The 24,369-nt window shown below is 55.3% G+C and overlaps 2 protein-coding genes and 1 long non-coding RNA gene across 5 annotated transcripts; 2 read left to right on the top strand and 1 right to left on the bottom strand.

Moving 5' to 3' along the window:
* Window positions 1-40: 40 nt before the first annotated feature.
* Window positions 41-8,482, top strand: SNAI3 (snail family transcriptional repressor 3). Of its 3 annotated transcripts, XM_077983898.1 has the most exons (4): window positions 41-231; window positions 4,826-5,446; window positions 7,550-7,751; window positions 7,870-8,482. In XM_077983898.1, exons 1-3 carry the CDS (start codon window positions 156-158, stop codon window positions 7,729-7,731), a joined length of 879 nt encoding a protein of 292 aa, XP_077840024.1. In that variant the 5' UTR covers window positions 41-155; the 3' UTR covers window positions 7,732-7,751; window positions 7,870-8,482.
* A 1,951-nt stretch (window positions 8,483-10,433) lies between these two features.
* Window positions 10,434-24,145, bottom strand: LOC144338190 (uncharacterized). Its single transcript, XR_013412075.1, has 2 exons — window positions 24,114-24,145; window positions 10,434-11,649 (listed from the first exon to the last, which is right to left on the bottom strand). It is a non-coding gene; the product is annotated as an uncharacterized LOC144338190 (long non-coding RNA).
* LOC144338177 (uncharacterized) lies at window positions 18,606-24,350 on the top strand. The gene is made up of 2 exons (XM_077986742.1): window positions 18,606-19,007; window positions 23,963-24,350. The coding sequence occupies exons 1-2, from the start codon at window positions 18,955-18,957 to the stop codon at window positions 24,348-24,350; spliced, it is 441 nt and encodes a 146-aa protein (XP_077842868.1). The 5' UTR covers window positions 18,606-18,954.
* Window positions 24,351-24,369: the final 19 nt, after the last annotated feature.

Genomic DNA, 24,369 nt, shown 5'->3' with positions numbered 1-24,369 from the left:
GTTGGCGGAGGCGGCGCGCTATGCTAATGAGCCTGACCCCTTCCGCACCTGCCCGGGCCCGGCGCTGCCCGCAAGCGCCCGCGGACTCAGCAGTCGGGACCCCGGCTCGCCCCTCCCGCCCCAGCCCGCCCCGGCCTGCCGCCCGGGAGGGGAACATGCCGCGCTCCTTCCTGGTGAAAACGCACTCCAGCCACAGGGTCCCCAACTACCGGCGGCTGGAGACGCAGAGAGGTACGGGCTACCCGATCCCCGAGCCCCTCCCGGGACTCGACCCTGCGGGGCGGGAGACAGAGAGAGGCCCCTGGGAGCGGGAGTGGGGGGACACCTGTCCCAGGTGGGAGGAGAAGGAGCCAGTACCTCTGCGCAGCGGCTGCGGCTGCAGGAAGGTAGGTGGCCCACGGGTGCCTCCACTTCAGGGCACTGAGCCCCGCCTCCGGCAGGGCGGGGGAGGTTCTCTCCCCACTTGGAGAAGTTTTCTAAGCCCCGAAGTCTCCCTGGAACTCACCTCTTAAATACGCCGCCTGTCCCCACCACTACAGCCCCAGCTAAAGGGACCCTGGAGTCATCTTCCTGGCACACACATTTGGGAGGGGTCGCGGGGTGGTGGGAAGGGTGGTGGGAGGGAGGGTGGGAGGGAGGGAGGGCCGTCTGGGGTGGCCTGGCTGAGGGACCCCCAGCGCATGCTGACTGGGGGTGTGAGCACAGAAGATGGTGAGGAGGAGGACTGATGGGCTCTTCCCGGTGCAAAGGCACTGCCCCTCCTGCATTCAGTTCAGGTGAGCCTTCTCCCGTAGCCTGCCTCCCTCCCCCACCTCCCCTCACCCCAGAAGCCCTCTTGCTCATCCTGGTAGGCTTGCCTGGGCAGGCTGGGCTAAAGGGCTGCAATCCTCCACACACTGGCTAGCCTGGGGAGATGGGTGCCCAGCAACTGGGCTGTCCGTTCATTTCCATTGCCTGCTAGGCTTAGGGACACGAGAGAAGAGGACTGTGTCCTTCAGAGGACAGCCTGCCACACGGGTGGTGAGAGCAGTCCCCACCTGGCTTGGCAGCTTCTTGGGACAAAGACCCACTGAGAGGCACCGGTGGACACAGTGGTCAGGATTCACGCGCTGTGGCCGGTGGGGGAGAGCAGGAAGGGCACTGCTGGGGCAGGGGCCCCCAGCAACACCCCCAAGAGGCCTTTATCCCAGCTCAGAACCCAGAGTTGGGTGTAGGGGGGGGATCCCACCTGGACCCACACCCGAGGCCCAGGCTGCCACCAGGAGGTGCCAGCTAGGACCGTGCTTTTCAAATGTGCATTTTGAAATCAGTTTCGAGTCACTACCAACAATTTTGTAAAATAAAATAGAGCAGAAACTGTTGGAGTGCCTGGCTCATGGTGAAGGACACTGGCTTCAGTTATGTGTATGTGGATGCACATGTAACTACAGATGTGATGGAAAATGGAATTTACATGGGTCATAGTTGCAAGTTTCAAAGTGTTGTTTAGAGTCCATCCGAGTGTGCAAATCTGGGTAGCTGTGCTGGGCCCAGCGGCCAACTGTCATGAGTAGCCTTGCTGCCCGCAGTGCTCTCTGCTTCCCGCCCCCGCTTCCCTCCTCACTGTAGCCCCAGCTGCATGGCTTTCTGACAGCCAGGGGGCCCTGGCGACTTTCTGCCAAGATGTTACCCCAGGATAGACCTGAGGTGCTGGGGTTTGGGGCCCCTCAATCTCTCCTTCTATGGCTCCCCAGGGAACCCCTGAAGCCAGCAAGGTACTTAACAGTCTCTTCAACTGGGTGTGGTGGCTCATGCCTGTAATCTCAGCACTTTGGGAGGCCAAGGCGGGCAGATCACATGAGGTCAGGAGTTCAAAACCCGCCTGGCCAACATGGCGAAACCCCGTCCCTCCTAAAAATACAGAAGTTACCTGGGTGTGCTGGCGGGTGCCTGTAATCCCAGATACTCAGGAGGCTGAGGTAGGAGAATCGCTTGAACCCGGGAGATGGAGGTTGCAGTGAGCCGCGGTCACACCCCTGCACTCCAGCCTGGGCGACAGAGTGAGACTCTGTCTCAAAACAAAACAGTCTCTTCTCCCCAGGATCTGGACTGCAGAATGAATAAAAAAGCAAACAAAACCCAGAGAGTATTGGGAAAGCATTTAAAATCCCAGCAGAAACACATGGTCAGCCTGATGGGCAAGACTGTCTCTTGCCCCGTCCTGCCTCTGGGCTCAGCCACTGGGCTCACAAACAGGGTCCTGGCTCTGTGACAATACCTGGAGGCAGAAAGGTAGCCATGTCTTAGAGATGGAGACGAGAAATGGTGACTTTCTCCTGCCAAGAGGCCCCAGCAAAGCCGGGAAACCCGGGGCTCCCCGAGTGCTATCTCCCCAGAACTCTCTTGGACGCTGCCCCTTATCCTGTCACTGCCCTCACTTCTGGGTGGACAGAAACCTGATGACTCTGTAATTAGGAAGACTGAGGGTGGGAGAAGGTCAGGTCAGGAGAGAGTGGCAGATGGGAGATGTTCCTTTGAATTACCTATTTCTCATCCTCACCGTGCTTGTTATTGTCTCTTTTTGTCAATCCTACTGGGTGTGAGCGTCTCATTGTGATTGTGATTTGTACTTCCCTGATGGCTAATGGCATTGAGCATCTTTGCATGCGTTCATTGGCCATTTGTGTATTGTCTTTGGAGAAACAGTTATTCAAATTCCTTGCCCAGGCCAGGTGCAGTAGCTCACGCTTGTAATCTCAGCACTTTGGGAGGCTGAGATGGGCAGATCACTTGAGGCCAGGAGTTTGAGACCAGTCTAGCCAATGTGGCAAAAACCCGTGTCTACTAAAGATACAAAAATTAGCTGGGCATGGTGGCAGGTGCCTGTAATCCCAGCTATCAGGAGGCTGAGGCAGGAGAATCGTTTGAACCCAGGAGGCAGAGGTTGCAGTGAGCTGAGATTGCGCCATTGCACTCCAGCCCGGGCAACGAGAGTGAGACTCCATCTCAAAAAGAAGAAAAAAAAAAAAGGTGGGGTGGGGCAGGCATGGTGGCTCATGCCTGTAATCCCAGTACTTTGGGAGGCTAAGGCAGGCAGATCTACAAGTTCAAGAGTTCGAGACCAGCCTGGCCAAGATGGTAAAACCCTGTCTCTACTAAGAATACAAAAATAAGCCAGGCGTGATGGCACGTGCCTGTAATCCCAGGTACTCAGGAGGCTGAGGCAGGAGAAATGCTTGAACCTGCGAGGCGAAGTTTGCAATGAGCCAAGTTAGCGCCACTGCACTCCAGCCTGGGTGACAGAGCAAAACTCTATCTGGGGAAAAAAATAGCCAGGCATGGTGGTGCACACCTGTGGTCCCAGCTACTTGGGAGGCTGAGGCAGGAGAATCATTTGGATCTGGGAAGTGGAGGTTGCAGTTTGCAGTGAGCTGAATTCATGCCACTGCACTCCAGCCTGGGTGACAGAGCCAGACCCTGTCTCAAAAAAAAAAAAAAAAAAAAAAAAAAGTCCAGGCGCGGTGGCTCATGCCTATAATTCCAGCACTCTGGGAGGCTGAGGCGGGTGGATCACGAGGTCAGGAGATTGAGACCATCCTGGCTAACAGGGTGAAACCCTGTCTCTACTAAAAAATACAAAAAATTAGCCAGGTGTGGTGGAGGGCGCCTATAGTCCAGTTATGCAGGAGGCTGAGGCAGGAGAATCTCTTGAACCCAGGAGGCGGAGGTTGCAGTGAGCAGAGATCGCGCCACTGCACTCCAGCCTAGCGACAGAGCAAGACTCCATCTTAAAAAAAAAAATCCCTTGCCCATATTAAAATTGTATTATTTGTCTTTTTATTGTTGACTTGCTAACATCCTTTATATGTTCTAGTGTTCTAGATGCTATTCCTGATCAGAAGTCTGATTTGCAAATATTTTCTCCTATTCTATGGGTTGTCTTTCTCTACCCAAAGCCTCAGCATGGAGGTAGAAACAGAGCCAGAGATCTATTTTAACACATCTAGAGTAAGAAAGGGATTGAGGGCTGTTTTGGCTTTGGGGAAATACAGAATTTAACTCTTGCCTGCAGACTAACCTGTTTATTTGGGGGCTGCTGCCCTTAAGTGGACCAACCATGTGGTGTGTGGTGTGCCGGCCCCCAAATTCGGGAACCACCGTCCTGGGGAGGAGCCCAGCCAGGGGCAATTCTGAAAGCCTGGGCCAGAGCACCCCAGCCATGTGGCTCGGCTGCATTGAGAGCACAGCAGAGCGGGCACTGGTCAGCGGTCAGGGAGGCTTCTGAGCTCACTGCCTCATTATCCACAAAAGGAGATGCCCGAGGGGTAGCTGTTGGGTGACTGGAGGGTGATTAGTTATGAGGGGGCTGATTTTACACTCAGCCAGCTCCTTGCTGCCAAGCGTCTGACTTATGGGTGCTGCGTGGGCGCCTGGAGGATGCCGGCCCAGGCTGGTACCCCTCTGCGGGGGCGGTGGGGGGGCACTCATCAGAGGGACCCGCCCAGCCGAGGCGTAAAGGCCCTCCTTTAGCCACGAGGCCTGTTTCATGTTCCTGAACACGAAGGGTCCTGTCAGATGTTTCTTTGTGTTTAAAGAGGAAGTGAGATTCACTCTCTAGACCGCGGGGCCTTCTTGTTCTAGATGACTCCATTCCTGGCCATGCTGTCACTTCCCTGCACAGCACCGCCAGCTCCCTTGCAAGCTGGGTCTGCATGTGGGCTCCCGGCTACACCTCCCATGCCAGGCTGCTGATGGGCTGGGATTGGGCCCATGAATCGGAGCTGGAAACACAAAGCGCTGGGGACTCAGTCTTCATCTGTATATTCTCTCCCCTCCACCCCTCTAGAAATCAATGGTGCCTGCTCTGCCTGTGGGGGGCTGGTGGTGCCCCTCCTCCCCCAAGATAAGGAGGCCCCTTCTGTGCCCGGTGACCTTCCCCAGCCCTGGGACGGCTCCTCAGCCATCGCCTGCATCTCCCTGCCCCTCCTTCCACGGATCGAGGAAGCTCTGGGGGCCTCTGGGCCGGACGCCTTGGAAGTCAGCCGGGTCGACCCTTGGGCCAGCCGGGCCCCCATTGTACCCCTCAAAGACAGCCTGAACCACCTCAACCTGGCCCCACTGCTGGTGCTGCCCACACAGTGGTCCCCAATCCTGGGCCCAGACGGGCACAGGGCTCCAGAAAAACTGCTCGGGGCTGAGCGGACGCCCCGAGCCCCTGGCGGCTTCCAATGCTTCCACTGCCACAAACCCTACCACACCCTGGCCGGGCTGGCCAGGCACCGGCAGCTGCACTGCCACCTGCAGGCGGGGCGCGTCTTCACCTGCAAGTACTGCGACAAGGAGTACACCAGCCTGGGCGCCCTCAAGATGCACATCCGCACCCACACGCTGCCCTGCACCTGTAAGATCTGCGGAAAGGCCTTCTCCAGGCCCTGGCTGCTGCAGGGCCACGTCCGCACCCACACAGGTAGGACAGGGTGAAGGTCTGCAAGGACGGTCTGGGCTGGGGGAAGAGGGAGGGCTGTGGGAGTTAGAAAAGGAAGAGGGGTGATTTTATAAACAATTCAGCTTCTGCCTCCTGACTTATCTGTGCAGAGTCCCACAGACCACAGACTAGAGGCCAAAAGTCCAAAGTCCAGGTGTCAGTAGGGGCCAGTGCAGGAGCCACGCCTGTAATCCCAGCACTTTGGGAGATTGAGGCAGGAGGATCACTTCAGGTCAGGACCAGCCTGGCCAACACAGCAAGACCCCAGTCTCTACTAAAAATAGAAACTTAGCTGAGTGTGGTGGCCCCTGCTGGTAGGCCCAGCTACTTAGAAGGCTGAGGCAGGAGGATCACTTGAGCCCAGGAGGTTGAGGCTGCAGTGAGCTGTGGTCATGCCACTGTACTCCAGCCTGAGCAACAGAGCAAGACCCCAACTCAAAACAAAACAAAACACCGACCAGGCATGGTGGCTCACACCTATAATCCCAGCATTTTAGGAGGCTGAGGTGGGTGGATCACCTGAGGTCATGAGTTAGAGACCAGCCTGGCCAACATAGTGAAACCCTGTCTCTACTAAAAATACAAAAATTAGCTGGGCGTGGAGGTGCACACCTGTAATCCCAGCTATTGGGGAGACTGAGGCAGGAGAATCACTTGAACCCAGGAAGTGGAGGTTGCATTGAGCCAAGATGGTGCCACTACACTCCAGCCTGGTGACAGAGCGAGACTCTGTCTCAAAAAAAAAAAAAAAAAATCAAAAAAATAATGCCATTAAAGTACAAAAGTGGCTTGCTCTTCCCAAGAGCCAGCCAGCAGCCTCTGCCCAGGCTTTCTGTCAACCTCAGCATGCAAATAATAAAAACAGAAAGGAAGAAAGGGCTCCAGGAATAAGCTTCAGTCTCCACATCAGGCCCAGAGGTTCACACTTTTGTTTTTATTTTGGTCTGAGGCAGGGTCTCACTCTATTGCTCAGGCTGGAGTGCAGTGGTTTGATCACAGCTCACTGCAGCTTTGACTGCCTGGGTTCAAGTGATTCTCATGCCTCAGCCTCCTGAGTAGCTGGGACCATAGACATGCATCACCATGCCCAGCCAATTTTTAAATTATTTGTAGAAACAGGGGTCTCGCTATGTTGCCCAGGCTGATCTTGAACTTCTGGGCTCAATCTGTCTTCTCACCTTGGCCTCCCAAAGTGCTGGGATTATAGGCATGAACCACTGTGCCCAGCTAGTTCACACTTTTTCTAACTGGAGGTTCCCTACCCCCTAAGTCATGACTCTTGTGACTGGGACCTTCTGAGTCACACCTGGATGCAGGCCAGAGGGAAGGCCTTTTCCAGGTCTCCAGGAAATCCTTTCCGGTTTTTCTCAACCCTTTGATGAGGAGACCCGCCACACCCCCTTTCCATGCCAAAGGGCCCTGGGGCTTGGTGCCCTCAGCCTGGGAGTGAGGGGTGTGGGGAGGCCCTGCAAGAGGCTGGCCTGGCTAGGAGCATGCCTGGTGTCCCACCAGCAGGAATGCAGGTGCTCTGGGCCCTTCAGGGGCTGCAGGCTGGGGTCTCTCAGGACTCTATGGGGCTACAGGAATGGACACATGATTCCCAGTCACCCTTCCCTTTACAGGTGTTGGGCCAAGGTTCAAACAGGACTTTGTCCAGACCCCATGTTGTCCTGATGGGAGGTGGCTCCTAAATGCTGCCTCCTTGAAGTCCCCAGCTCTACCCCTGCTCTTGATTCTGCTGGAGCTGGCCAGACCCCCCCACTTGCCTGTCAGTGGCCAGGAACAGCTGCCAGAGGCCCCCAGTGCTTCCCCCGTCCTCTTCCAGTGGCCGAGGCCCCCGGGAGGGCTATTGCAGCAACATTAGGAGCTCTAAAGCCTGTGGCCGCCTGTGCTTCTCAGAGGGTCTTCAGGTGTGTCTCGCCCAGGTGTGGCGTGCCACCCCGTCCCCACACAGCTCAACCCTGGGTGCTCGGGCTGTGAGCATTTGTAGGGAAGGGATGGGAGTATCCACTGATGGTCACAGTGGGTGTTTTAGCCTTCAGGCCACCTTCCATGGTGTCACCGGCCCTCTTCTTCCTCCCCCAGGGGAGAAGCCCTATGCCTGCTCGCACTGCAGCAGGGCCTTTGCCGACCGCTCCAACCTTCGGGCCCATCTGCAAACGCACTCGGACACCAAGAAGTACCAGTGCCAGCGCTGTGCCAAGACCTTCTCCCGCATGTCCCTCCTGGCGCGGCACGAGGAGTCTGGCTGCTGCCCAGGCCCCTGAGAGGCACATAGTCGGTGCAGGTAGGAGGGATGGTCCTCGCCCTGAGAGCTGGTGTCCCTCCTACCGCCAGAGGAGCCGGGAGTCTGGGAGGGCAGGGCCTGGCTTCACACTTGGTGCATCCTCCATATCTGTGTCCAGTCAGAACCAAAGACGTCCAGCGGGGCCACCAGGGCGGAGGCCACTCACCCAGGCCTCCCACCCCACGGAGCCCACTCAGAGGAGACTCCTCTCCCAGCGAAGACTGTCATCAGAACAAGAGCCATGGTTCCATTTCAATGCGGTCAGGTCTCTGGGTCTGCCCTTCCAAGAGTCAGAGCCTTGGGGAGGTGGCCACCAGCATGGGCCGGCACTGCCGCCAGATGACTTGCAAGGCTGCCTCGTTCCCTTGCAGCAGAAATGAACAGTTTGGACTTACAGTGAGCACGGCCGTGTGGTCCTTCCTCAGTAGGCACAACTACCTCTCAGCCGGCCCCTGCCAGCCTTCGGTTTGGGGTCTGGGACAAGTTGTCCCGTGTCACACGTCTACACGCATGTGCACAAACATGTACACACACGCGCCCTCCCCACCTCGCCAGACTCTCCAGAAGATGGGGCAGGACTGGGGGAGCCCACAATTGGTGGTTCGGGTGCGTTGGGATGAGACGGCGTGCCTCTGGGATTTGTCCTGCTCAGAGCCTCAAGGGGCTGGGATCTCAGGGCACTCAACTTTCCAGGCAAGAACAGCCATGGGGTAATAAACGGTCTCTGCACACCTGCATGTTCCATTCTTCGAAGCTTTGAGTCTCGGCCAATCCCCTGGTTCTGTGGAGGAGGTGGGACTCTGAGAAACTCCCTGACACAGCAGGATTTGGGGATCACCTGGGGCCTTCAGCCACCAAGTAGGCAGGAGACTCTGGATCAGGGCCTGCCACTGTGAAAAACTCTTCTGAGAGGTGGGGATGCTGCCATCGGGTGAGCAGGGGCGCCGTCGTGGGCAGAAGCCAGCAAAGAAGTGGGAGAGCACCCCACGGCACAGAGGAACGGCCAAGAGGCTCCAGCTTGTGCTGGGTAGAGGGCCAACACCAAGGCCGGGGCAGGTGGTGTGCAGCTGGGGGCAGTCAGTCCTCCCAGCTGCCTGTCCCATGGCACAGAGGAACGGCCTAGAGGCTCTAGCTTATGCCGGTGAGAGGGCCGAGACCAAGGCCAGGGCAGGCGTTGTGCGGCTGGGGGCAGTGAGTCCTCCCTGCTGCCTGGTCAGAAGAGAGGACTCAGGGCTCCTCCTGCAGCCCTCACATGCTGCGAGGGTCTGACGTGATCACTGCTGTCTCGCAGAGGGTCTGGGCCTCTGTCCACCCATGGTACCTGGGGCATCTGTCGAGTCCCAGACCCTTGCCCTGCTCTGCTGAGACACTGTGCCAATTCGGCATGGTTGTCTACACCCAACACCCCCATCCCCGGAGTCCTGCTCCCCCCGTACAGTGGGATGGTGGCATTTCCTTCTTACACATGGCCTCTTCTCACCGCCAAGCTGCTGGGTGACCACCCACTGGGCTGGTCCTCCTCTTCCCAGCATGTCTCAACCTCTCCAGCTCAACCCCAGGGGCAGCGTCCAGGAAGGAGCGAGGAGGCCGCTCCTAGTCCCTGATGCCTTCACTGATGAGGACAGTGGAGGGAGGTTTCTGGGAGGGGCACTTGCTGACGAGGACAGTGGAGGAGGTTTCTGGGGGGGATACCCGCTGACAAGGACAGCGGAAGGAGGTTTCTGGGGGAGACACCCGCTGACGAGGACAGTGGAGGAGGTTTCTCGGGGCGGGGGGACACCTGTTCCTCAGGAGGGTTGGCCCGTTGTCAGCTCAACCCCAGGGGCAGCAACCAGGAAGGAGCAAGGAGGCTGCTCCTAGTCCCTGACGCCTTCACTGATGAGGACAGTGGAGGAGGTTTCTGGGAGGACACCTGTTCCTCAGGAGGGCAGTGGAGGAGGTTTCTGGGGGACACCTGTTCCTCAGGAGGGCAGTGGAGGAGGTTTCTGGGGGACACCTGTTCCTCAGGAGGGCAGTGGAGGAGGTTTCTGGGGGACACCTGTTCCTCAGGAGGGCAGTGGAGGAGGTTTCTGGGGGACACCTGTTCCTCAGGAGGGTTGGCCCATTGTCAGCTGCTCTGCTTCTGGCTCCAGCCAGGAAGGCATCATTGTCCTGGTCCTGGAATGGAGCCACGTGGAGAGCGGCAAGGGCTCCCCTTGCTCCCCAGAGCCCGCTGAGCCTCCTGTCCATCCGTCTGTCCATGAGAATATTCAGGAGGGCTCACAGGGACCACACACGAAGCACCCTGTTGTTCAGCCACTTGGCTGCTCCAGTCCCAACCTGGGCAGCGAGAGCCCCACTCGGGGCAGGCCGCGGCAGATCAGCCTGGCTAACACTTGCCAGGTGCTAACGGGCCCTTGGGCAGATGGTTTGACGACACCTATTTGAGGAGCCTTGGGGACATCCCAGAGGAAACTTGACCTAGACCTTGGGCTCCTCTGGACTAAGGGTGACCTTGAGTAAACAGACCCCAGGAGAGCTCAGGCTGCAGCCGCTACCAGCCTCCATGTGAGCTGGAGGAGTGAAGACACTGAGAAAGCCTCTCTCACATTCCTGGACCAGGACCACTGCCTCCCCCACAGGGATTGGCCGTCCCCAGAGAGGGAGGCACCCACTCAGCTGCCATAACAAAGGCCCCCAGCCTGAGTGGCAGAAACAACAGAGTTTCATTCTCCCCCAGTTCTGGAGGCTGGAAGTCCCAGATCCAGGTGTCGGCAAGGCTGGTTCCTTTGGAGGCTGTGAGGGCGGGGCTGTTCCAGGCCTTCTGGTGGCTTTGGCTTCCCATGGCGTCTCCCTGGTGTGTGTGTGTTTTCTGTCTCTCCTCTTATGAGGACACAGTCATGTTGCCCTGCTCCAGGAGGCCCCCATCTCAACTCATGACATCTGCAAAGCCTCTATTTCCAAATATAGTCACATTCGGAGGGCCTGAGAATTAAGACTTCAACATATGGAAGTGGGGGACACCATTCCACCTAAACAGCCAATGGGAACAGAGGGCTTTGCCAAGAGTTGCCTCGAGAGTCCTTGCACTCAGTGCTGAGGAGAGGGGGGCCTCACCTTCTTCTTTCCTTCAGTCTACAAAAGATCATGAGGGCAGGGCATGGGGGTTCACACCTGTAATCCCAGCCCTGTGGGAGGCCAAGGCAGGTGGATCACTTGAGCCCAGGAGTTTGAGACCAGCCTGGGCAACATGGCAAAACTCTGTCTCTACTAAAAATACAAAAAAAATGAGCTGGGTGTGGTGGCGCACCCCCGTAGTCTGAGCTATTCAGGAGGCTGAGGCAGGAGGACTGCTTGTGCCCAAGAGGTGGAGGTTGCAGTGAGCCAAGATCATACCACTGCACTCAGCCTGGACGACAGACCGAGACCCTGTGCAAAACCAAAAACACACACAAAGGATCATGGGGGACAGCTGATCTTAACTGATGGGGTTTACTAGAAGCATCTCCTTCAAAGGTTGTATCCAAGTCACCTTCCCCAATGGTCACGGCTGTTTCCTGACCCATCTCCTCTCCCTCATCCCCATCAGGGCAAAGGCAGGGGACAGGCCAGCACCAGGGTCTTGAGGAGGAGTAGGGTTAGAAGCCTGTCCTCCAGGGCCCCCTCCCTCCCGACTGTCTCCCGGAGCTCTTGCCTCCTCTGCTTCATGGTCAGGCTGCCAGGGGTGAGGGTCTCCACCGGCCTGGAAAAAGACAAGAGCTCCAACCACAGTTTCTGTCAAGCTGTTAAGTCTCGGCATCTCATAGGAGGGCTTTTTTTTTTTTTTTTTTTTTTTTTTAGCATCCAGATCCCTAAAGGAAGCTATATTGTAAATTGTGTTCTATTTCTGGGTCCCAATATCTAAATGAGGCGACTGCACCTGTTGGGAATGAAGGACAGGAATTTCACAAGCCGAAAATAAAGCTGAATGTTTTCCCTTCTGTCTCAGCCCATGGAAAATGCTCTTATATTTATATCTGGGCAGGCAGGGGCTGGGAGGGAGAGAACGGGCTGGCAGAGAGAGGGGCAGAGGAAAGGCAGGGCACCTGCCGGGGGCCTGGGGTGTAAAGAATGGAGGAGCCACTCCACTTAGGGCAGGTCCGGCCCAAGTCAGAGGCAGCAAGGGCGGCCAGCCCCACCAGGACACCCCCAGCCACTGCCCACCAGCCCCGCCCTTCACTGCTGGCCTCTCCTCCTTGTTCTGCCTGACCATGCCCAGGTTAACCTGGGGTGGTCACTTAAAATCCGGGCTTCTAGAGCCCTCTCCAACACCTGCAGCTTGAGCACCAGGAAGGGGGCATTTCAGCCTTGCTCATAGTCTCCGGGGGCTCGGAGCCTGGCAAGTTATTCCTCCCAGGACTCAGGCCTTCCTTTCCCCACCCAAATCTTCACTCGTCACATCCACTCTCCTCCCTCTTCCAGGGGTACTGTCAGAGTCTTTCTCCAGGGCGGGAGGCGGGGCAAGGATGGACAGGAGGCTGCAGGACCTGAGCACACTGGAAGCAGGTGTTTCAGTTATGGCCCAGTGATGTCTGGGTGAGAGTGCAAGCCTAGGAAATCCCTGAGGATCCTGGACAAGAGGAAGAGGGTGTCCCAGGCTCTGAAAGGTGGGGGCTGCACCCTCCTCACAGCAGGAAAAGTTCCCTGATGACGTCTCCCCTGACAGCACACGGCAAGCCTCAGACAGGACCCACACCAGGGTGTGCAGGAAGGAAAATTAGTGGCCCTGCGTGCCTCTCGCTGTTCTCTGACTCATAGTGTAAAAGCAAAGCGGACGCCTGGCCTCCTAGAAACAGGTGTTGAGGGACAGCGGGCCTCTGGGTGACCGAGTCCCTCTCCCCACTCCCTGTTGAAAGAAACTTATCCCGAACGCCAAAAGGCGCTAAGGTTATTGCCTTCGTGTCCAAGAGCCCAGAGCATCCTATAAATATCATTTTGGCCCAAAATAATCGGGGGGGTTCTCTAGGTGTTTGAAAATAGCCTGCTTGTTACTATGTATATTCAGAGAACCCACTCCCGGCCTCCACTCGCGTGGCTAAGTATAGCTCCCTGGCAGAGTTCAATGGAACAAAAGCTTCCAGGCCTACCCGACCTCGTGGATGGTAGAACATTCCCGGAGGAGCACCTCAGCTGCCACGACTTGGAGGCACTCAGAGAGAGGTTGGCACTGACCTGGTCACGTCCCATCTCCCACTCTTGAGCCAGATCAATCTGTGGGCCTCTCAGCAAGCAAGAGGCATTCTTGCCAGACCCAGGAGCAAGGTGCTCTGATGCCAGTTTTGTCCTCCTTGCAGGGTTGAGTTAGTCACAAAGCCTTGGTTTCTTCATCTATGAAAGCGGGATCGTTGGCCGGGCGCGGTGGCTCAAGCCTGTAATCCCAGCACTTTGGGAGGCCGAGACGGGCGGATCACGAAGTCAGGAGATCGAGACCATCCTGGCTAACACAGTGAAACCCCATCTCTACTAAAAAAATACAAAAAAAAAAAACTAGCCGGGCGAGGTGGCGGGCGTCTGTAGTCCCAGCTACTCGGGAGGCTGAGGCAGGAGAATGGTGTGAACCCAGGAGGCAGAGCTTGCAGTGAGCTGAGATCCGGCCACTGCACTCCAGCCGGGGCAACAGAGCGAGACTCCGTCTCAAAAAAAAAAAAAAAAAGAAAGAGGGATGGTGCGAACTTCTATGTCAGAATTAAAGAGAACTCCAAGTAAACCATAAAAAACCAAAGGCTGGCCAGGTGTGGTGGCTCATATCTGTAATCCCAGCATTTTGGGAGGCTGAGGTGGGTGGGTCATCTGAGGCCAGGAGTTTGAGACCAGCCTGGCCAACATGGTAAAACCCTGTCTCTACTACAAATACAGAAATTAGCCAGGCGTGGTGGGCGCCTGCAATCCCAGCTACTCAGGAGGCTGAGGCAGGAGGATCACTTGAACCTGGGAGGCGGAGGTTGCAGTGAGCTGAGATCGCCCCACTGCATACCAGCCTGGGTGACAGAGCGAGACCCTGCCTAAAAAAAAAAAAAAAAAGGCCGGGCGCGGTGGCTCAAGCCTGTAATCCCAGCACTTTGGGAGGCCGAGACAGGCGGATCACGAGGTCAGGAGATCGAGACCATCCTGGCTAACACGGTGAAACCCCGTCTCTACTAAAAAGTACAAAAAACTAGCCGGGCGAGGTGGCGGGCGCCTGTAGTCCCAGCTACTCGGGAGGCTGAGGCAGGAGAATGGCGTAAACCCGGGAGGCGGAGCTTGCAGTGAGCAGAGATCCGGCCACCACACTCCAGCCTGGGTGACAGAGCGAGACTCCGTCTCAAAAAAAAAAAAAAAAGGAAGAAAAACCAAAGACATTTAGGACATCCAAAATAAAACTGCCAACCTAAGGAACACCCTCAGCTTTGACTCCTCTCAGGATCTCTATTTCTGGACGCCAGGTTCTGGCTGCAGTGAGTCTGTCTTCGCAGCCATCCCTGGCCCAGCCCACGGCACTGCCTGAGAGCTGCTCAGCACCTGCCCCGGGGTTGGGTAGAGCTGTATCACGCGAATGGGCAAAGGTGGCAGAGTTTCAGACCCAGGGCCCAGCCTAACAGGGTAGATAGACGCCTCTCATCTTGCCAGGAGTCATGTGCCATCTCTGGGAATCCCAAGGAAATGCAGGGCCACCTTCCCACAGGATGTCAATCAGCACTGCCACCCCCAGCTCCTTCCCAGAAACCCTGCCCTCAAGGCCAAATCTGGGAATCTTAAAGCAGGCCCCTTCTCTTCAGCAGCTCCCCTGCTTCTCCCTCCCTCCCTTTCCCTCCCCTTCTCTGCGCTTGTTCTCTGCGTGAGGGTGAGCCTGTGAGACATCCGTAGGAAGATGCAGATCACTGCAGTGTTGCTTACCCAGCCCCAAATACCAGCTCCTTTTCCCTTCCCCTGGGAACAGGCAGCAGGGAGGTCCAGGAAACTTCAGAAACGAAGCTGAGAGGCGAGAGAAGGTGGGCAGTGAGGTCACAGGGACTTCTCATCTGCACAAGGCCCTTGTGAAACTCAGCTGTTTTGCATTGGTCAAAAGAGGGGCTGGAATGGAGACACAGCCTAGCCAGCGGGTCCTGGTCCTGCTGCCGTCCCGTCCCGTTAGCATCATTTCTGCGCTGTCGTGGACATGGTGCCCCCTCCACCCACCGCACCCCAGCTGGGCTCTGCTCAGCACGGTGGGGTCTCCTCGTCGCAGAACAAGTTGTTCTGACAGGCGGTCTGCAGACCCCTTGAGACCCTCTAGGTGGCTTCTGCTGGGCAGAGCTGCTCTCCTGTTTGGCACAGGCACCAATGGTGCAGAAGCAGCCATAGCCATGTGAGTGCTGGCACATCCCCCACACCTCAGGAAACAATCACAGTTCTGGGATGGCCCTGGGTCCACGGCGGCTTGTGTGGAGGGACCCAATGGCAGCGCACACAGCCCCACACACGCCGAGGTCCACTCTCCGCAGAGCACACAGAGGAAAGATGGCAGCACTGTGAGAACATGGCCCTGGGTCTTGGCAGGAATGAGGTGAGCCCACCACTTCAAAGGGAACAACGGACAGAACTTACCGCCAATGGTAAAACTTACACAGTCTAATGAAAAAGAAAATTTGGAAACTTTCTTTTTTTTTTTTTTTTTTTGAGACGGAGTCTTGCTCTGTCGCCCAGGCTGGAGTGCAGTGGCTGGATCTCGGCTCACTGCAAGCTCCGCCTCCCGGGTTCACGCCATTCTCCTGCCTCAGCCTCCCGAGTAGCTGGGACTACAGGCGCCCGCCACCTCGCCCGGCTAGTTTTTTGTACTTTTTAGTAGAGACGGGGTTTCACCGTGTTAGCCAGGATGGTCTCGATCTCCTGACCTCGTGATCCGCCCGTCTCGGCCTCCCAAAGTGCTGGGATTACAGGCTTGAGCCACCGCGCCCGGCCGAAACTTTCATCTTCCACTAAAAGCCTGACAGCTTCCCATGCTTACTTTCTCAGGGGAAAGTGATTTTCTGATACTGTCAAATGAAGCAAGTCAACATCTGGAAGCCCCGTGTAAGGCAGTGAACCAAAACCAAAGCCGTCCGAACGACCAATGTGGATGTCAGGATCCCCTGCCTGGGTCAAAGGCCAAAGTGAGACAGACCAGTAGATTCTATGGATACCAGGAGGAAACCCACTAATGGGTGGGCCTCAGATTCCACCTTGCGGGTCACCTTGAAGAAAGACCAGTGCTGGAGTTTCAGCGCAGCACCCAAGAAAAGCCACCCTGATCTGAAGAGGCCAGGAAAGCACATTGCCCCTGCAGGTCTGGAGAGCAGATTCTCTCCAAATGCATCAACAAAACGACATCACGCAGAGGCACCCAGGAGGGCCCAGCTATCCACACCCGCCACACCAGATGTGAAAAAGATTCAGACAAACTTTTTTGTTTTTGCTTTTTTGAGACAGGGTCTTTCTCTGTCACCCCGGCTAGAGTGCAGTGGCACAACCTTGGCTCACTGTAACCTCGATCTCCCCGGCTCAAGGGATCCTCCCACAGCCTCCCGAGTAGCTGGGACTACAGGTACACGCCACCAGGCCCAGCTAATATTTTGTATTTTTTGTAGATACTGGGTCTCATCTTGTTGCCCAGGCTGGTCTCAAACTCCTGAGCTCAAGGATTCTGCTGGCCTCGGCCTCCCAAAGTGCAAGGATTATAGGTGTGAGCAACACCATGCCCCTAGTCTAATTTCATTTCTTGTATTTTCTTCTCTTCTTTTGAAACAGGATTATGCTCTGTTGCCCAGGCTGCAGAGCAGTGGTGCAATCAGGGCTCACTGAAGCCTCAACCTCCTGGGCTCAAGCAATCCTCCTGCCTTAGCCTCATGAGTAGCTGGGTGCATGCCACACGCCTAGATAATTTTTTATAGAGACAAGGTCTCACTATGTTGTCCAGGCTGGTCTTGAACTCCTGAGTTCAAGCAATCCTCCTGCCTTGGCCTTCCCAAGTGCTGGGATCACAGATGTGTGCCCCTGCCCCTGGCTGATACTATTTTTTATTATTATTTTTTTTTGAGACAGAGTCTCTCTCTGTCGCCCAGGCTGGAGGGCAGTGGTGCGATCCCAGCTCACTGCAATCTCCGACTCCTGGGTTAAAGCGATTCTCCTGCCTCAGCTTCCCGAGTAGCTGGGACTACAGGCACCCACCACCATGCCCAGCTAATTTTTGTATTTTTAGTAGAGACAGGGTTTCACCATGTTGGCCAGGCTGGTCTCGAACTCCTGACCTCGTGATCTGCCCGCCTTGGCCTCCCACGTACTGGGACTGGGATTACAGGCATGAGCACCCAGCCAATACTAATTTCTATTTATTTCTTTATATATGTTTTCTGAGATGGAGTCTTGCTCTGTCGCCCAGGCTGGAGTGCAATGGCATGATCTCGGCTCACTGCAAGCTCCGCCTCCCGGGTTCACGCCATTCTCCTGCCTCAGCCTCCCGAGTAGCTGGGACCACAGGTGCCTGCCACCTCGCCTGGCTGATTTTTGGCCAATACTAATTTCCAAGGAGGGTCAATACCGATCTGTTCCCCTGCCCTGGAAATGGATCTGCTTGTTCTTTGGCAACTAATTTAATCCCATTATCAGCCTCGGGAGGCTTGGGTGATGCTGCCTCTCTATCCACCTAGACAGCACAAATCAAGCCCCAGATACTCCCACCCAGGATCACCATGGTGCGGGAAAGCAAGCTGGAAAACGGGTGAGCTGGATGTGTGTGTCCCTGAAGGGAAATACTTTCCGAGGTGAGTGGCTCGGGCACAAGGACGGCAGGGCCATTTGAGCCGCCAGCCCAGTTGGCCAGGTTTCCGGCCACGTGCATACAGTAAACTAGGGTGTATGTGCAGCTCCTGGTTTGGAAAACTGGAAGCTACAGAAGAATCTGTATTTACTCACTGATTTAACCAAATACACATTCTGTTTCTTCTGAAAGATGACCACACTCACCCAACAGCTTCTTTGGGGGGTCAGTAACACTACTCCCTGCAGATAAACACAGGTGGGCTCCTTCAAAGGGCTTTATCATCTACAAGAAACCATCCTTATCCCCACAGGTAAGGAAATGGGCACAGAGAGGTTAAGTAGCTTGCCTGAACTCACACAGTGAATCCGTAGCAGAGCTGTTCTTTAAACTCAGGCAATTTAGACCCAGAGTCTGTAATTTTATTATTTATTTATTTATTTAAAGATGGAATCTCATTCTGTTGCCCAGGTTGGAGTGCAGTAGTGTGATCTCGGCTCACCGCAACCTCCACCTTCCAGGTTCAACCGACTATCCTGCCTCAGTCTCCCAAGTAGCTGAGACTACAGGCATGTACCACCATACGTGGCTAATTTTCGCATTTTTAGTAGAGATGGGGTTCTGCCATGTTGGCCAGGCTGGTCTCGAACTCCTGACCTCAAGTGATCTGTGCTCCTCGGCCTCCCAAAGTGCTGGGATTACAGACATGAGCCACTGCACCCAGCCAGAGTCTGTCGTTTTTGTCTCTACATTGTCACTCGGTAAGATATTCTGAGATTTCCTTTCACTTTTTTTTTGTTTTATGAGACAGAGTCTTGCTCTGTTGCCCCGGCTGGAGTGCGGTGGTGCGATCTCGGCTTACTGCAACCTCCACCTCTGGGTTCAAGCGATTCTCCTGCCTTAGCCTCCCAAGTAGCTGGGATTACAGATGCGTGCCACCACACCTAGATAATTTTTGTATTTTTTAGTAGAGATGGGGTTTTGCCATGTTGGCCAGGCTGGTCTTGAACTCCTGACCTCAGGTGATTTGCACGCTTCAGCCTCCCAAAGTGCTGGGATTATAAGTGTGAGCCACCGCAATTGGCCTTTTTTTTTTTTTTTTTTTGAGATGGAGTCTCCCTCTGTCACCCAGGCTGGAGTACAGTGGAGCAATCTCAGCTCATTGCAGCCTCTGTCTCCCAGGTTCAGGCCATTCTCCTGCCTCAGCCTCCCGAGTACCTGGGACTACAGATGCATGTCAACACACCCAGCTAATTTTTGTACTTTTAGTCGAGACAGGGTTTCATCATGTTGGCCAGGCTGGTTTTGAACTCCTGACCTCAACTGATTCGCCCGCCTCAGCCTCCCAAAGTGCTGAGATTACAGGCGTGAGCCAACGCGACCGGCCCCTTTGACTTTGAAGTCAGAGTAGGGTATCTGATCAGGACAGCAAACATGGCGCTGCTTTTTATATTGGGGCCCGTGTGTGGGGTGATATGGCGGGAGGAGCTGCAGGAAGATAGTGGACTGAGATCTGGACTCAAGCAGTCCTGTGGGGAAGCCAGGTTTCTCTAATGACTCCTGTTTAGAGGAGAAGAGAAGGCTGGGCGTGGTGGCTCATGCCTGAAATCCCAGTACTTTGGGAGGCTGAGGTGGGAGGATGACTTGAGCCCAAGAGTTTAAGACAAGCCTGGGCCACATGGCAAGACCCTGTTCTACAAAAAACAAAAAATTAAACAATTAGTTGGGTGTGGTGGCTAAGTCTATAATCCCAGTACTTTAGTAGGCAAAGGCAGGAGGATGGCTTGAGCACAGGAGGTCAAGTTTGCAGTGAGCCGTGATCTTGCCACTGCATTCTAGTCTGGGCAACAGAGTGAGACCCTGTCTCAAAACAAATAAATGAAAAATAAAAGTAAGTATCTAACACAGGAATAGAAAATCAAATACTGCATCTTCTCACTTGTAAGTGGGAGCTAAATGATAAGAACTTATGAACACAAGGAAACGACAGACACAGGGGTCCACTTGAGGGGCGAGGGCAGGGGAGGGAGAGGAGCAGAAAAGACAACTATTGGTTACTGGGCTTTGTACTTGCGTGATGAAATAATCTTTACAACCATCCCCTGTGACATGTGTTTGTTTATGTAGCAAACCTTCAAATGTAACCCAAACCTAAAATAAAAGTTAAAAAAAAAAAAGTATCGTATTGTAAACCTCTCTGGAATAAACATTTCCCTATTTTTTTAATTTAAATTTTTATTTTTAAAATGCCCTTATTCCCCGAGTCCTCACTTCTTTTTACCTCTCCAATTGCCTGGCTTGATGGTGTTTCACATTTGCTGACTGCTTCCAGAAAAACGTTTCCACTGAAGACCTCCCAAATGCAAGGCAGATATAGAGCAAGCTAGACACACGCCTTCCTTTCCAGTCACTTTCTGACTTTTTAAAGTCCCAGATGCCTGGGCTCAGGGAAAGGACACGAAGCGCCAGGAAGCAGGAAGCCCCGGGGATCAGCAGTAGGACACTGTGCAGGCTGCGCTCGGGGCCCCTCTGCTGGCCTGTCTAGGCCAAACCCCCAGGGCTGCAGGCCTGGAGACAGGCAGGACATGCTCAGGCTTGGCTGGGCTTCCCCTCCAGCTGTGTGGCTTCTCATTCATCTCCCAGACCCTCTCTCCTTATGAATCAGGGTCACACACAGCCTACTCATACCATACTTAGCAGAGCACCCATGCCTGTGGCTGAAATGCAGTGGTGTGATCAGAGCTCACTGAAGCTTTGAACTCCTGGGCTCAAGTGATCATCCTGCTTTAGCCTCTCTAGTAGCTGGGACTACAGGTGTGCACCACTACGGCCAGCTAATTTTCAAAAAAATTTTTTGTAGGCCAGGCCGGGCATAGTGGCTCACATCTGTAATCCCGGCACTTTGGGAGGCCGAGGCGGGTGGATCATGAGGTCAGGAGATCGAGACCATGACCATCCTGGCTAACACGGTGAAACCCCATCTCTACTAAAAATACAAAAAAAATTAGCCGGGCGTGGTGGTACACACCTGTAGTCCCAGCTACCTGGGAGGCTGAGGCAGGAGAATCACTTGAGCCCGGGAGGCAGAGGTTGCAGTGAGCTGAGATCGCACCATTGCATTCCAGCCTGGGTGACTGACAGAGCAAGATTCCGTCTCAAAAAATAAAAAATAATTAAAAAAAAAAACAAAAACCGCCAGGTGTGGAGGCTCACGCCTGTAATCCCAGTGCTTTGGGAGGCCAAGGCAGGCATATCACTTGAGGCCAGGAGTTTGAGACCAGCCTGAAAAACATGGCGAACATCCGTCTCTACTAAAAATACATAAATCTGCCGGGTCTGCTGGTGCACACTTGTAATCCCAGCTACTCAGGAGGCTGAGGCACAAGAATCACTTGAAACCAGGAGGCAGAAGGAGGAGGGAGCTGTGATTGCCCCACTGCACTCCAGCCTGGGTGACACTGCAAGCCTCTGTCTCAAAAAAAAAAAAAAAAAAAAAGAGCAGCCTGGGCAATATAGTAAGACCTCCATCTCTACAAAATAAAAAATAAAAATTAGTCAGGAGTAGTGGCATGTGCCTGTATCACAGCTACTCGGGAGGTTCAAGTGGGAGGATCACCTGAGCCCAGGAGGCTGAGGCTGCTGTAAGCTGATGGTGCCACCACACTCCAGCCTGGACAACAGAGTGAGACCCTGTCTCTAAACAAAAATAAATTGTTTTTTTCTACTAGACTTAAGCAATCTTCCCTCCTTGGCCTCCCAAAGCACCAGGCCTGTGTCTTCTTTTTCATCATAGCTGTGGCAGAAGGAAGGAGGTGACCGGAAGCCCCACTCTCTCTGAGTAGCTGAGTGAGTACACCCTGACCATAGGCCCAGACAGTCCACATCAGCTCTTCAACAGGAAATTTTTTTTTTTTTTTTTTTGAGACGGAGTCTCGCTCTGTTGCGGCCCAGGCTGGAGCACAGTGGCTGGATCTCAGCTCACTGCAAGCTCTGCCTCCCGGGTTTACGCCATTCTCCTGCCTCAGCCTCCTGAGCAGCTGGGACTACAGGCGCCCGCCACCTCGCCCGGCTAGTTTTTTGTATTTTTTTTTAGTAGAGACGGGGTTTCACTGTGTTAGCCAGGATGGTCTCGATCTCTTGACCTCGTGATCTGCCCGTCTTGGCCTCCCAAAGTGCTGGGATTACAGGCTTGAGCCACCGCGCCCCGCTCTTCAACAGGATTTAGTGGCTTTGCATAAAACAGAAAAGTGGCTGTGATTGCAAGAGAAATTAAAAATAACCACCATCTGAAATGCAAATTGAAAACAGTGAGACACCACGTCTCACTCTGACAGATGACCCACTGTGCCGGTGAAGGCGTGCAGGCACTCTCAGACTTCCAGAGAGACCTGAGTAATCGACTGACTTCCACAAAGGGCGACTTGCCAACAGCTATCAAAAGTACTCAGGCACATCCTACTTGGCCCAGCAATTCCACTTCCAGGAATTTCTCCTGCAGAAATACATGTGCACAAACAATGTGGAAAAGCACCGTTTACACTAACAACCCAACTGTCCATCGGGACAGACCAGGTATATTTAGACAACAAACAAGGAAGCTTTTTACTAAATTGGGATGATCTCTAAGAAGCACGTAAGTAGAAAAAGCAAGGTGGGAGAACACGCTATGTACTTGTACTATGCACGTCAAGGAAAAAATACACCAAGAATTGACAGGCCAGGTGGAGTGGCTCAAACCTAATCCCAGTACTTTGGGAGACTGAGATGGGAGGATCCCCTGAGGCCAGGAGTTCAAATCAGTCTTGGCCACATAGCAAGACCCCTCCAACATCTCTACAAAAAATTAAGAAAAAAATTAGCCAGGCATGGTGGTGTGTACCCATAGTCCCAACTACTGAGGAAGCTGAGGTGGGAGGATTCCTTAAGCCAGAAGGTCGAGGCTACATGGAGCTTTGATCGTACCACTGCCCTCCAGCCTGGGCAACAGAGTGAGACCCTATTTCTAGAAAAAAAATAAAGAATAAAGAAATAAAGAAGTATGATGGTTCTGGTAATGGAACTAGGTGGCCAGGCAAAGTGGACATTTCACACTGCATAGTCCTGTATTTTCTGAAATCTGTCACCCTGGCTGGAGTACAGTAGCACCATCTCGGCTCACTGCAACTTCCACCTCCTGGGTTCAAGCAATTGTCCTGCCTCAGCCTCCCCACTAGCTGGGATTACAGGCGCCCACCACCACGCCCACCTAATTACTGTATTTTTAGTAGAGACGGGGTTTCACCATGTTGGCCAGGCTGGTCTCAAACTCCTGACCTCGTGATCCGCCGAACTCGGCCTCCCAAAGTGCTGGAATTACAGGTGTGAGCCCCCATGCCTGGCCAATCTGGGCTATTTAAAAACTGAAAGTAAAATTTTAAAAGGGGAAGGGGAAAATGGGAAGTTACTGTTTAACAGGGACAGAGTTTCTGTTTGCGATGAGAAAATTCTAGAAATAGTGGGGGTGTGGCACATGACTGGACTGAATGGCAGGGAAACGCACGCTTAAATGTTTCACGTATGTTTTACAAGAGCAGTCAATGCACACACAAGCGCCACAACCCAGTCCAAGGCTTTGCTCCTGCAGGGCCTTAGACGGGGTACTTGAGACGCCCACCTCAATGCAGGCTGGATCCAGCTCTGGGCTGCCGGGCTTTCCCGCCCCAGGGTCTTTCGTTCGAGTCCCATGGGGGGACCCTGGCCCAGGCTACGGCCGCGGAAAAGGCTGTGGGCGGCGGGACAGGGTGCCCTTGGCTGCCGGGTTCAGAGTGGATCTCGGGACACATCTTCCAGCGCCTGACCTCCGGCCTGTGTGCACCCCCATACCCAGCGGGGCCATACGAGAGCTTCATGGAGGGCACAGCGCGACCCGCCCTCCCCTCAGCCCCGCACAGCGCCCCACGGCCCCCGCACAGCCTCCCACACAGCGCCCCACGGCCCCCGCATAGCCTCCCACACAGCGCCACGCACAGCGCCCCACGGCCCCCGCATAGCCTCCCACACAGCGCCACGCACAGCGCCCCACGGCCCCCGCACAGCCTCCCACACAGCGCCCCACGGCCCCCGCACAGCCTCCCACACAGCGCCAGGCACAGCGCCCCACGGCCCCCGCACAGCCTCCCACACAGCTCCCCACGGCCCCCGCAGAGCTTCCCACACAGCGCCACGCACAGCGCCCCACGGCCCCCGCACAGCCTCCCACACAGCGCCGCGCACAGCGCCCCACGGCCCCCGCACAGCCTCCCACACAGCGCCCCACGGCCCCCGCACAGCGCCCCACGGCCCCCGCACAGCCTCCTACACAGCGCCCCACGGCCCCCGCACAGCCTCCCACACAGCGCCGCGCACAGCGCCCCACGGCCCCTTGATGGACCCCGCAGAGCCTCTCACACGGCGCCCCAAACAGAGCCTCACGGCCCCCCCACAGCGCCTCACGGCCCCCGCACAGCTGCCGCACACCCCGCATAGCACCAGCAGACAGTCGCGGAGCCGCCAAAGGCAACAGCGCCCACCTCGCAGCGCCCAGACCCTGGAACCCCGACGCCGACGCTACGCACCTGCGCACACCGCGCCTGCGCAGACACCACCCCCTCAGGCCTGGCGAGCACCCTCAGGAGGTGGGGCGGACCCACGTCAGCGGCCCATCGTCCGATCCCGTCCATTGGCTGAGAGGAAATGCGTGCGTCAGACTCGCCGCTGATTGGTCGGCGCGCGAGCTGCCGGGCTCTCACGGGCCAATCCTGTGGCAGCGCGTGAGGCGGCAGAGCCCTCTGGGGTGGGATCGCCGGCCGTAAGTGGCTGTGGAGCTGGGGG

This window comes from Macaca mulatta, chromosome 20, assembly GCF_049350105.2.
Source record: "Macaca mulatta isolate MMU2019108-1 chromosome 20, T2T-MMU8v2.0, whole genome shotgun sequence".
Classification (NCBI taxonomy): domain Eukaryota; kingdom Metazoa; phylum Chordata; class Mammalia; order Primates; family Cercopithecidae; genus Macaca; species Macaca mulatta.
Note: the sequence above shows the minus strand (reverse complement) of the source record. Positions and strands in the feature narration are given on the sequence as shown.

What these genes read in the sequence shown, in the direction of transcription:
- LOC144338177 (XM_077986742.1), top strand. Translation starts at nt 18,955, where the DNA reads ATGGCGCTGCTTTTTATATTGGGGCCCGTGTGTGGGGTGATATGGCGG. An exon ending in GGGGTGATATGGCGGGAGGA is followed by an intron (nt 19,008 to 23,962) that starts GCTGCAGGAAGA and finishes CGCCCCAAACAG; the next exon opens with AGCCTCACGGCCCCCCCACA.
- SNAI3 (XM_077983898.1), top strand. Translation starts at nt 156, where the DNA reads ATGCCGCGCTCCTTCCTGGTGAAAACGCACTCCAGCCACAGGGTCCCC. An exon ending in GCGGCTGGAGACGCAGAGAG is followed by an intron (nt 232 to 4,825) that starts GTACGGGCTACC and finishes CCACCCCTCTAG; the next exon opens with AAATCAATGGTGCCTGCTCT. An exon ending in CCACGTCCGCACCCACACAG is followed by an intron (nt 5,447 to 7,549) that starts GTAGGACAGGGT and finishes TTCCTCCCCCAG; the next exon opens with GGGAGAAGCCCTATGCCTGC.